Source organism: Mustelus asterias, chromosome 1 (assembly GCF_964213995.1).
Source record: "Mustelus asterias chromosome 1, sMusAst1.hap1.1, whole genome shotgun sequence".
NCBI lineage: Eukaryota > Metazoa > Chordata > Chondrichthyes > Carcharhiniformes > Triakidae > Mustelus > Mustelus asterias.
In genome coordinates, this window is record NC_135801.1 from 198,286,376 (window position 1) to 198,300,059 (window position 13,684).

General features: G+C 46.3%; 1 protein-coding gene across 1 annotated transcript in view; it reads left to right on the forward strand.

The window, feature by feature from the left end:
- LOC144480742 (disintegrin and metalloproteinase domain-containing protein 12-like) overlaps positions 1-13,684 on the forward strand; it is a 249,491-nt gene that overhangs the window by 74,481 nt on the left and 161,326 nt on the right. The window contains exon 7 of the mRNA XM_078200356.1: positions 12,921-12,986. Within this exon, the coding sequence (XP_078056482.1) occupies positions 12,921-12,986 (66 nt within the window). The remainder of the gene's footprint in view (positions 1-12,920; positions 12,987-13,684) is intronic.

Sequence of the window (13,684 nt, forward strand, 5' to 3'; positions counted from 1 at the left end):
TGATGGCAAAGACTACTCCAACTGGGTCTGTCCATGTATTGGGAGTAAGAGTTTTAACAACACCCGGTTAAAGTCCAACAGGTTTATTTGGTAGCAAATGCCATTAGCTTTCGGAGCGCTGCTCCTTCGTCAGATGGAGTGGATATCTGCTCACAAACAGGGCACACAGAGACACATCAGGTATTAGGATCCAGCTTAATTGCAAGTTCTGAGGTGAACTTTCAGATTGTCTTGATATCTAAGTTTGGGGAATCCTGTGATGTGGGTTCCTGTGCTCCACTGGTTCCAGAATACTGCATTTGAGGTGTGAAAATCCTACATGTGTTCCACATAATTGACCCAGTGAAGCTCGGCTTCGATGAGCATGGTATGCAGCACTTTGCAAGGATCTCGGTGTTGATGATTTTGTTCCTCTAACTGATGTTGCCCATAGGTCTCAGATCCTGAAGATGGAGTGTTTCTAGTTGCTTTATGTGATGCTGGTAGATTGAAAAAGGCTGACGACCACAGAGAAGTAAGAACTTCTGATCTCTGATCTGAGACAACCTCTTTCCAAGGTTTGTGAGTAACCTTGCCAAACACTGGGCTTGCTTTCGCCAGGTTGTCATCCCGAATAGTGCTACTGCAGAGGATTTTAAAAAATTAATTCATGGGAAATGGCAGTCACTGGCAAGGCCAGCATTTATTGCCCATCACTAATTGCCCTTGAAGTGAATGACTTACTCAGCCATTTCAGACTGGCAGGTTAGAGTCAACTACATTGCTGTAGTTGGTCACAATTTTCTGGTTGCGTTGTGCCAGAGCAAAACCCCGTTGCAATATTCCCAGCCACTTTGCCAGGTGTAATCTGGTTCCCACTCAGTGAGGGGGGAGTATCAGACAGGCATATTTAAATAAGTTGGATCCTCCCTGCTCCCGGGATTCCAGCAGGAATCCGGTGAGAGTCACTACTGCCTCAGAGGCCACCACGTGGTCAAGAGGATGGCTGGGTAGTGCCCATCCAGCAGTGCCAACCTGGCACTTGGCAAACTGGCATTACCAGATGGGCACTGCCAGGACGTCATGGGCAGTGCCAAGGGCTGAGGGGCCTGAGGGGGGTGGGGCCTAAGGGGGGCATGAAGGAGAATCATAAAAGTGGTATTGGGGCATGAAGGGACTCATGAAGTGGGGGGAACAGGGGATGGGTAATCCATTGCGAGAGCCCCAATGCCCCAATACCGGCAATCTATGTTGGGGAGGGGCTGGAGAAATATGTTTTCAATGAGGGCAGTTGTTCCAATGTCCAATGGGGGGAGTGCAGAAGGAGACCATTTGGACCATTGAGACTTTTTCGAAAGAGTATCTTACTCAGGCCCAACCCCCACAGTCCTATCCCTGTTACCCTGCACATTTACCATGGCTAATCCACCGAAATTACCCATCTTTGAACATGAAGGGGCAATTTAGCATGGCCAATCCACCTAACTTGCACACCTTTGGACTGTGGGAGGAAATTGGAACACTCAGTGGAAACCCACGCAGACACAGGGAGAACATACAAACTCCAAACCCAAGGCTGGAATCAAACCAGGATCCCTGGCACTGTGAGGCAGCATAGAACCATAGAAAATTACAGCTCAGAAACAGGCCTTTTGGCCCTACTTGTCTGTGCCGAACCACTTTTTGCCTAGTCCCACTGACCTGCACTTGGACCATATCCCTCCACACCCCTCTCATCCATGAACCCGTCCAAGTTTTTCTTAAATGTTAAAAGTGACCCCGCATTTACCACTTTATCCGGCAGCTCATTCCACACTCCCACCACTCTCTGCGTGAAGAAGCCCCCCCTAATATTCCCTTTAAACTATTCTCCTTTCACCCTTAACCCATGCCCTCTGGTTTTTTTCTCCCCGAGCCTCAGCGGAAAAAGCCTGCTTGCATTCACTCTATCTATACCCATCAAAATCTTATACACCTCTTTCAAATCTCCCCTCAATCTTCTTGGCTCCAGGGAATAAAGTCCCAATCTATTCAATCTCTCTCTGTAACTCAGCTTCTCAAGTCCCGGCAACATCCTTGTGAACCTTCTCTGCACTCTTTCAACCTTATTTACATCCTTCCTGTAACTAGGTGACCAAAACTGTACACAATACTCCAAATTTGGCCTCACCAATGCTTTATATAACCTTACCATAACACTCCAACTTTTATACTCGATACTCCACTTTATAAAGGCCAATGTACCAAAGGCACTCGTTACGACCCTATCCACCGGTGACGTCACTTTTAGGGAATTCTGTACCTGTATTCCCAGATCCCTCTGTTCAACTGCACTCTTCAGAGTCCTACCATTTACCCTGTACGTTCTACTTTGGTTTGTCCTTCCAATGTGCAATATCTCACACTTGTCTGCGTTAAATTCCATTTGCCATTTTTCAGCCCATTTTTCTAGTTGGTCCAAATCCCTCTGCAAGCTTTGAAAACCTTCCTCACTGTCCACTATACCTCCAATCTTTGTATCATCAGCAAACCTGCTGATCCAATTTACCACATTATCATCCAGATCATTGATATAGATGACAAACAACAATGGACCCAACACCGATCCCTGCGGCACACCACGAGTCACAGGCCTCCACTCGGAGAAGCAATCCTTCACAACCACTCTCTGGCTTCTTCCATTGAAAGAAGTCTCACAACACCAGGTTAAAGACCAACAGGTTTATTTGGCAGCAAATACCATGAATTTTTCCATTGAGCCAGTGTCTAATCCAATTTACTACCTCCCTATGTATACCTACCGACTGAACCTTCCTAACCAACCTCCCATGCGGGCCCTTGTCAAAGGCCTTGCTGAAATCCAGGTAGACAACATCCACCGCCTTCCCTTCATCCACTTTCCTGGGTAACCTCCTCGAAAAACTCTAATAGATTGGTCAAACATGACCTACCATGCACAAAGCCATGTTGACTCTCCCTAATAAGTCCCTGTCTATCCAAATATTTGTAGATCCTATCCCTTATCACACCTTCCAATAACTTGCCCACCACCGACGTCAAATTTACTGGCCTATAATTTCCCAGATTTCTTTTGGAACCTTTTTTAAACAACGGAACAACATGAGCCACCCTCCAATCATCCGGCACCTCCCCCGTGAATACTGACATTTTAAATATGTCTGCCAGGGCCCCTGCAAGTTCAACACTAGCTTCCCTCAAGGTCCGTGGGAATACCCTGTCCGGTCCTGGGGATTTATCCACTCTGATTTGCCTCAAGACAGCGAGCACCTCCTCCCCTTTAATCTGTAAAGGTTCCATGACCTCCCTACCTGTTTGCCCTATTTCCGTAGACTCCATGTCCGTTTCCTCAGTAAATACGGATGCAAAAAAACCATTTAGTATCTCCCCCATCTCTTTTGGGTCCATACACAGTCTACCACTCTGGCCTTCAAGAGGACCAATTTTATCCCTCACAATCCTTTTGCTCCTAACATACCTATAGAAGCTCTTTGGATTTTCCTTCACTTTGTCAGCCAAAGCAACCTCATGTTGTCTTTTAGCCCTCCTGATTTCCCTCTTAAGTAGCACTTTTTATCCTCCTCGAGTATCTGATCTGTTCCTTGCTGCCTGTACATTTCATACAACTCTCTCTTCCTCTTAATCAGTGTTACAATCTCCCTCGAGAACCAAGGTTCCTTATTCCTATTTACTTTGCCTTTAATCCTGACAGGAACATACAAACTCTGCGCTCTCAAAATTTCTCCTTTGAAGGCCTCCCACTTTCCATTTACATCCTTACCAGAGAACAGCCTTTGCCAATCCACACTTCCAAGATCCCTTCTCATTTAATCAAATTTGGCCTTTTCCCAGTTCAGAACTTCAACCCGGGGACCAGATCTATCCTTATCCAAGATCAGGTTGAAACTAATGGCATTATGATCACTGGATCCAAAATGTTCCCTCACAGTCACATCCATCACCTGCCCTAACTCATTTCCCAATCGGAGATCCAATATCGCATCCTCTCTAGTTGGCACTCCTCTCTACTGATGTGGAAAATTTTCCTGAACACATTTTACAAACTCTACCCCATCTAAACCTTTAACAGCAGTCACCACTGTTTACTGAGGCAAGGCAAAGTGATCAAAAGCAGCTGAATGGTTTCCTGAGCATGTTGTATGAGGCTGTAGTTATCCATGAACAAGAATTCACTCAGTACCTTTTCAGTAACCTTTGTGAAAGCCTTGAGCCTTTGCAAGTTGAAGATGTTATCGTTGGTCCTGAATGGAATGTCTACTCCTGTGTTTGAGAGTGAACTGGAGCATGGCTGAGAAATAAATAGCAAATGGAGCTGGAGCCAATAAACAGCCTTGCTTGGTGCTGTTGGTAACAGGAAAGACACCTGAATACATACCGCTTTGCATCGCGTTGGCCATTTTGAACCAAGCAAATGACACATCATTTTTACAGACATATTTGTACAGAACCTTCCACAGACTTTTCTGGTTTTAGTGTTTGAAGTCTTGGTCAGAACAACAAACCCAAAACGGAAGGCCATTATTTCTGTTTACTCGATATTCCTGGAATTTGACATGCTGCGGAGATTATGGTTACTGTTCTCCAACCTACTTTCAGACAAAGCTCAGCACAACATCGTGGGCCGAAGGGCCTGTTCTGTGCTGTACTGTTCTATGTTCTATGTACGCGGCAGCTACTCTGATGCTGCGACACAGATTCACTGAGGTAGTTTCAATCTGGTTAATAATACTGCAAGAACTTTGTTGTCCGTCGAAAGTAGTAATAATCTACAATGATTGTCACAAAAGGACCTGCTCAATCTCTATTTGTAGAGAGTTATTGAAGCATTCTTCTGGCACAATGCCCTGGTTCCAGGTTAGGCAGTGGAGACGAGTGAGTTTCCTAATCATGTCAATACTTCAGATATGGTGCTATCACCTCCTGGTAACCTGCTAGCAGAAAGCTGCCTGACAGCCTTTGATACGAGAAAGAGGACATAGATTTAAGGTTTCACGGAAGTGTTACAGTGCAGAAGGACGTGTGTTTAGTCCATTATGTCCACGGTAAGCTATTGCAGAAACTACGGAGGCATGGGATTGAGGGTGATTTAGCGGTTTGGATCAGAAATTGGCCAGCTGTATGAAGACAGAGGGTGGTGGTTGATGGGAAATGTTCATCCTGGAGTTCAGTTGCTAGTGGTGTACCGCAAGGATCTGTTTTGGGGCCACTGCTGTTTGTCATTTTTATAAATGACCTGGATGAGGGCGTAGAAGGATGGGTTAGTAAATTTGCGGATGACATTAAAGTCGGTGGAGTTGTGGACAGTGCGGAAGGATGTTGCAAGTTACAGAGGGACATAGATAAGCTGCAGAGCTGGGCTGAGAGGTGGCAAATGGAGTTTAATGCGGAAAAGTGTGAGGTGATTCACTTTGGAAGGAGTAACAGGAATATAGAGTCTAATGGTAAGATACTTGGTAGTGTGGATGAGCAGAGAGATCTTGGTGTCCATGTACATAGATCCCTGAAAGTTGGCACCCAGGTTGATAGGGTTGTTAAGAAGGTGTACGGTGTGTTAGCTTTTATTGGTAGAGGGATTGAGTTTCGGAGCCATGAGGTCATGTTGCAGCTGTACAAAACTCTGGTGCGGCCGCACTTGGAGTATTGTGTACAGTTCTGGTCGCCGCATTATAGGAAGGATGTGGAAGGATTGGAAAGGGTGCAGAGGAGGTTTACAAGGATGTTGCCTGGTATGGTGGGAAGGTCTTATGAGGAAAGGCTGAGGGACTTGAGGCTGTTTTCATTAGAGAGAAGAAGGTTAAGAGGTGACTTAATAGAGGCATACAAGATGATCAGAGGATTAGATAGGGTGGATAGTGAGAGCCTTTTTCCTCGGATGGTGATGGCTAGCACTAGGGAACATAGCTTTAAATTGAGGGGTGATAGATATAGGACAGATGTCAGAGGTAGGTTCTTTACTCAGTGTAGTAAGGGCGTGGAATGCCCTGCCTGCAGCAGTAGTGGACTCGCCAACATTAAGGGCATTTAAAGGGTCATTGGATAAACATATGGATGATATTGGAATCGTGTAGGTTAGAGGGGCTTTAGATTGGTTTCACTGGTTGGCGCAACATCGAGGGCCGAAGGGCCTGTACTGCGCTGTAATGTTCTATGTTCTATGTCGTCACCAGATATCAAAATGAGCAAATCACAGAGTGTAATTCTTCTGCCCTCTCCCTGTAACCTTGCACAATCTTCCCTTTCAGACAACATCCCAATTCCTGTTCAAATGCTTCAATTGAACCTGCCTCACCAAACTCAAGCAATACTTTCCAGACCTCAACCACATGCTGCATGAAAAGATTTTCCTCATGTCGCTTTTGCTTCTGTTGCCAGTTACATTCACTCTGTTCCTTCTCATTCATGATCCTTTCATGCGGGTGGACATCTTCTCCCTATTAACCCTGTCCAGACCTCATGTTTTGAATATCTATCGGTGCAGGGAGGTGGTGGCCTCGCAGTAAATTTGATAGATTAATAATCCAAAGGCCCAATCTAAACCTCTGGGACATGGATTAAAATCCCAACATGGCAGCTGGTGGAATTTAAATTCAATTCATGAATTAAAGTTCTCGCTGTCTGCATGGGTTCCTCTGGGTGCTCTGGTTTCCTCCCACAGTTCAGAGCAGGTTAGTTTGATTGGCCATGCTAAATTGCTCCTTATGTCAGGGGATTAGCAGGGTAAATGTGTGGGGTTACGGGGCTAAGGCCTGGGTGGGATTGTTGTCGATGCAGGCTCGATGGGCCAAATGGTCTTCTTTTGCACTGCAGAAATTCTATTATTAGTCATAGTCATAGAAATTCATGGCATGGAAACAGGCTCTTTGGCCCAACTCGTAGATGCAGCCCAGTTTTTAACCCCTAAGCTAATCCCAATTGCCCGCATTTGGCCCATACCCCTCTATACCCATCATACCCATGTAACTATCTAAATGCTTTTTAAAAGACAAAATTGTACCTGCCTCTACTACTACCTCTGGCAGCTTGTTCCAGACACTCACCACCCTCTGTGTGAACAAATTGCCTCTCTGGATCCTTTTGTATCTCTCTCCTCTCATCATAAATCTATGCCCTCTAGTTTTAGATCACCTTACCTTTGGGAAAAGATGTTGATTATCTAGCTGATCTATGCCCCCATTATTTTATAGACCTCTAATAAGATCATCCCTAAGCCTCTTGTGCTCCAGAGAAAGAAGTCCCTGTCTATCCAGCCTCTCCCCATAACTCAAACCACCAAGTCCCGGTAGCATCCTCGTAAATCTCTTCTGCACTCTTTCTAGTTGAATAATATCCTTTCTATAATAGGGTGACCTGAACTGGACACAGTATTCCAAGTGTGGCCTTACCAATGTCTTGTACAACTTCAACAAGACGTCCCAACTCCTGTATTCAGTGTTCTGACCAATGAAACCAAGCATGCTGAATGCCTTCTTCACCACTCTGTCCACCCGTAACTCTACCTTCATGGAGCTATGAATCTGTACCCCTAGATCTCTTTGTTCGAAAACGCTCCCCAAATCCCTGCCATTAACTAAGTCCTGCCCCAATTCGATCTACCAAAATTCATCACCTCACATTGATCTAAATTAAACTCCATCTGCCATTCATCAGCCCAATGGCCCAATTGATCAAGTTTCCGTTGCAATCCTAGGTAACCTTCTTCACTGTCAACTATGCCACAAATGTTGGTGGCACCTGAAAACTTACTAACCATGCGTCCTAAATTCTCATCCAAATCATTAATATAACAATGGACCCAGCACTGATCCCGGAGGTCACAGGCTTCCAAAGAACAAAGTACACTACAGTACAGAAACAGGCCCTTTGGCCCTCCAAGTGTCGCTGATCATGTTTACCTATCTAGACTAACCGCTTATATCCCTCTATTCCCCAATTGTTCATATGTCTGTCAAGATAAGTCTTAAATGTGGCTAACGTAACTGCCTCAACCACCTCACTTGCAGTGCATTCCAGACCCCCACCACCTTCTGAGTAAAAAGGTTCCCCCACACATCTCTACTAAAACTTTCCCCCCTTTCCTTGAACTTGTGCCACCCTCTGTCTTCAAGCCAATTTAGTATCCAATTTGCTACCTCACCCTGGATCCCGTGAGATTTAACCTTATGCAACAACCTACTATGCAGTACCTTGTCAAAGGCCTTGCACTGCCCTCTTCTTAGTTACCCCTTCAAAAAACTGCATCAAATTCATGAGACATGATTTTCCACTCAAAGCCATGCCGACTGTCCCTAATCAATCCTTGCCTCTCTAAATGCCTGTAGGATCTGTCTCTCAGAATACCTTATCATAGAATAGAATCATAGAATCCCGACAGTGCAGCAGGAGGCTGTTTGGTCCATCGAGCGTGCATTGACAACAATCCCACGAACAATCACACCCAAGCCCTATCCGAGAACAATCACACCCAGGCCCGATCCCCGTAAACCAACGTATTTACCTGCTAATTCTCCTGACACTGAGTGCGAATTTAGCTTGGCCAATCAACCAAACTCACACATCTTTGGAGTGTGGGTGGAAAATCGGAGCACCCAGAGGAAACCCACGCAGACAGGGGAGAACATGCTAACTCCAGACAGACAGCCCCTGAGGCCGGAATTCAACCCAGGTCCCTGGCGCTGTGAGGCAACAGTGCTAACCACTATGCCTACTTCTAACAACTTACCCACTCCAGACATTAGGCTCACTGGTCTTTAGTTCCCAGGCTTTTCCCTGCAGCCCTTCTTAAACAAAGGCACAACATTTGCTACCCTCCAATCTTCAGGCATCTCACCTGTGGTTGTCGATGATTCACATATCTCTGCTAGGGGACCCGCAATTTCCTCCCTAGCCTTCCAGTGTCCTGGGATGCACTTCATCAGGTCCCGGGGATTTATCTACCTAGATGCGCTTTAAGACTTCCAGTACCTTCTTCTCTGTAATATGTACACTCCTCAAGACATCGCTATTTATTTCCCCAAGTTTCCTAACATCTATGCTTTTCTCAACAGTAAATACTGATGAGAAATATTAATTTAGGATCTCACCCATCTCTTATAGATCTGCACATGGATGACCTTCTTGATCCTTAAGAAGTCCTACTCTCTCCCTAGTTACTGTTTTGCCCTTTATGTATTTGCAGAAACTCTTTGGATTCTCCTTTGCCTTATCTGCCAAAGCAATCTCATGTCCCCTTTTTACCCTCCTGATTTCTCTCTTAACTCTACTCCGAGAACCTTCATACTCTTCAAGGGATCCACTTGATCCCAGCTGCCTATGCATGTCATATGCCTCCTCCTTCTTCTTGATCAGGGCCTCAATATCCTAAGCCATCTAGGGTTCCTTACTTCTACCAGCCTTGCCCTTCACTAAAAGTAATGTGCTTACCCTGAACCCTGGTTAACACACTTTTGAAAGCCTCCCACTTACTAGTCGTCTCTTTGACTGCCAACACACTCCCCAACCAACTTTTAAAAGTTCTTGTCTAATACCATTAAAATTGGCCTGATCTTATTTTAGAATTATAACTTATGGCCAGACCTATCATTCTCCATAGCTATCTTAAAACTAATGGAATTATAGTCACTGGTCCCAAAGTGATCCCTCACTAACAGTTCTGTCACCTGCCCCTCCTTATTTCCCAAGAGGAGGTCAAGTTTTGCCCCCTCTCTAGTCGGGCCATCCACGTACTGAATGAGAAATTCCTCCTGAATACACTCAACAAATTTCTTTCCATCCATTCTGTGAAAAAAAACTTGTTTAAGACTAAAAAACTATTATTGATTACAAAAACCCATTTGGCTCATTAAGGAAATCTGCTGTCCTTACCTGCTTTAGCCTGCATGTGACTCCAGACTGACAGTGATGTGGATGACTCAAGGCACTCAGCTGTATCAAAGTCCTACAATGCAATCTCTCTCCTGAACATCACTTGGATGTTCCTACAACACATGGACTGCAGCAGTTCAAGAAAGCAGCACATCACCCTCTTCTCAAGGTTATTAGGGATGGGCAATAAATGTTGACCTACCCAACATCCACAAAGCATGAATGGAAAAAAGTCAAACCTCAGTCTTTTCTCCAAGAAAACAGTCCCAACTTCTCCAGTCTATCTTCATTATTGAAATTCCTCATCCCTGGAACTATTCTCATGAATCTTTTTTGCCCTTACATCCTGACTAAAATGCAGTGCCCAGAACTGGACGCAATACTTCAGCTGAGGCTGAACTAGTGTCTTGTACAAGTTCAGCATAATGTCCTCTCATTTGAACTCTACACCTTTATTCATAAAGCAGAAGTTGTTATGGATGGGAGAAGGTGCGCTAGGAGACAGGCGACTACCCCAGAGTGAGATGGAGACCGACTGCGTAGCAAATTCGTTTGATGGTTGTAAGTCCTTTTCAGATCAACCACCTTCCTATGTGCCAGGTATGACTCCAACGAGCGGAGAGTTTGCCCCCTGATACCCATTGATTCCAGTTTCACTGAGGCTCCTTGATGCCACACTCGGTCGGATGCGGCCTTGATGTCAAGGGCTGTCACTCTCACCTCACCTCTGGAATTCAGCTCTTTTGTCCATGTTTGAACGAAGGCTGTAATGAGGTCAGAGGTTGAGTGACCCTGGCGAAACGCAAACTGGACGTCACTGAGCAGGTTATTGCTGAGTATCCAGCGCCTCCAACAACTTCTTGATATCATGTGGAGTGAATTGAATTGGCTGGAGGCTGGCAACTGAGATGCTGGGACTACTGGAGGAGGCCAATTTGGATCATCCACTTGGCACTTTGGGCTGTAGATTGCTGTGAATGCTTCTGCCTTATCTTTTGCACGGATGTGCTGGGGATGGGGATGTTTGTGGAGCCCCTTCCTCCAGTGAGTGAAAACAAAGAACAAAGAGCAGTACAGTACAGGAACAGGCCTTTGGCACTCCAAGTCTGTGCCAATCATGTCCTAACGTAACTTAAATAAAACTTTCTGCCCTTACTCGGTCCGTATCCCTCTATTCCCTCCCTATTCATGTACCCATCCAGATGCCTCTTAAATGTTGCTAATGTACCTGCTTCCACCACCCCCTCTGCCAGCGCGTTCCAGGCACCCGCCAGTCTTTGCGTGAAAAACTTTGCCGCATATCTCCCTTAAACTTTCCCCCTCTCACCTTGAACTTGTGCCCTCTTGTAATTGATACTTGCACCTGGGGAAAAAGCATCTGACTATCCACTCTATCTATGCTTCTCAATTTTGTAGGCCTCTATCAGATCTCCCCTCAGCCTCGGTCTTTCCAGTGAAAACAATCCTAGTTTATTCAACCTCTCCTCATATCCAACACCCTCGAGACCAGGCAACATCCTGGTCAACCTTCTTTGCAGTCTCTCCAAAGCTTCCACATCCTTCTGATAATGTGGTGACCAGAACTGCACGCAATACTCCAAATGCGGCCTAACCAAGGTTTTATATAGCCGATTTCCCAACTCCTGTACTCAATGCCCCGGCCAATGAAGGCAAGCATGCCATATGCCTTCTGAATCACCTTCAGGGAACTGTGGATCTGTACGCCCAGATCCCTCTGTATGTTAATGTTCCGAAGGGTTCTGCCATTTACCGTATAATTCACACATATATTTGATTGTTCAAAATGCATCACCTCAAATTTGTCTGGATTAAACTCCATCTGCCATTTCTGTGCCCAAGTCTTCAATCTATGTCTATCCTGTTGCGTACTCTGACAATCTCTGGCACTATCAATATCTTCCACAAACCTACTAATCAGACCACCCACAGTTCCCTCCAGATCTCAATCTATCCAGCCAGCCCACCCTGAATCCCATGTGATTTTAGTTTTTGTCATGTGGCACCTTGTCAAATGCTTTACTAAAGTCCATATAAACTCCATTCACAGCCCTTCCCTCAATTATCTTCGTCACCTCTTCAAAAAATTCAATCAATTTGATGAGACATGAGCTTCCCTGTACAAGACCATGCTGCCTGTCACTAACTAGTCAATGTTCTTTCAAATGTGCATATATCCTGTCCCTCAGTATCTTTTCCAAAAGCTTCCCCACCACTGACGTCAGGTTCAAAGGCCTAAAATTTCCAGGATTATCATTGCTTCCTTTCTTAAACAAGGGAACAACATTGGCTGCTCTCCAGTCCTCTGGAACCTCGGCTGTGGTCAAAGAGGATGTGAAGATATCTGTCAAGGCCCCAGTTATTTCTTGCCTCCCACAGGAACCTGGGATAGATTCCATCTGGCCCCGGAGACTTGTCTACCTGAATGCAATTTAGGATACCCAACACCTTCTCCTTCGATATATTGACATTCTCTGGAGCATTCACACGTCCCATTGACCATTACTTTGTTTCTTATTATTCAAACAATTTTGTATCCATTTTGCGAACAGTTTTGCACTGTATGGTCATAATTGATCAAAGGATATGGGTGGAAAGCAGGATCAGGAAATTGAGTTGGATGATCCGCCATGATCGAAATGAATGGTGGAGTGGGGTCAAAGGGTCGAATGGCCTTTTCCTGTTTCCATTTCCTATGTTTCTAAGTTGGTTAAGCATGATTTCCTCTTTCAAAAATCCATGTTGGCTTTTCATAATCAACCCATAATTTTCCATGTGAACACTAATCCTACACCGAATAATCACTAAATGTTCTCAGATTGAGACTTGACCCACCTCACTCCCATGAACTGGGTTCAGCAGTGCCTCCAACCCCCGCCTGCCCTCTTTCTTTTGAATCAGTAACTCGGACATATTTTGTATAAAATAAAAAGGCAATTGAGGCCCTTTGATTTGGTTAATCATTGGCTTCCCTCCAACCAGAGCCACTTTATAATTTCTGAATGAGATTTTCTCTTTTCCAGATAAAGAGGGATTTGCTGCAGGACACGAGACATCTCGAGCTGGTCCTTGTGACAGACAATGCAATGGTGCGTGTTTTGACTGAACATTCCGGGTCAGTGGAGGTGGGGAGTGCAGGGCCCAGCTCCGGAGGTGGGTTCCGGGTCAGTGGAGGCGGGGAGTGCAGGGCCCGGCTCCGGAGGTGGGTTCCGGGTCAGTGGAGGTGGGGAGTGCAGGGCCCGGCTCCGGAGGTGGGTTCCGGGTCAGTGGAGGCGGGGAGTGCAGGGCCTGGCTCCGGAGATGGATTCCGGGTCAGTGGAGGCTGGCGGAGTACAGGGCCCAGCTCCGGAAGTGGGTTCTGGGTCAGTGGAGGCCGGCGGAGTACAGGGCCCAGCTCCGGAGATGGATTCCGGGTCAGTGGGGGCCAGCGCAGTGCAGGCTCTGGCCCCGGACGTGGGTTCCAGCTCAGTGGGGGCCGGCAGAGGACAGGGCCCAGCTCCGGAGATGGATTCCGGGTCAGTGGGGGACAGCGCAGTGCAGGCTCTGGCCCCGGACGTGGGTTCCAGCTCAGTGGGGGCCGGCGGAGTACAGGGCCCAGCTCCGGAGATGGATTCCGGGTCAGTGGAGGCCGGCGGAGTGCAGGCTCTGGCCCCGGAGATGTTTTCCTGGACAGTGGGGGCCCGGGTAGGGAATGCCCCAGCTCTGGGACTGCAGCGCCAGCCGCTGGTCTCACATTGTTGGCTGGTCTGGGTCAGCTTCAGATCAGATGTCTACATGGTTCTGAGGA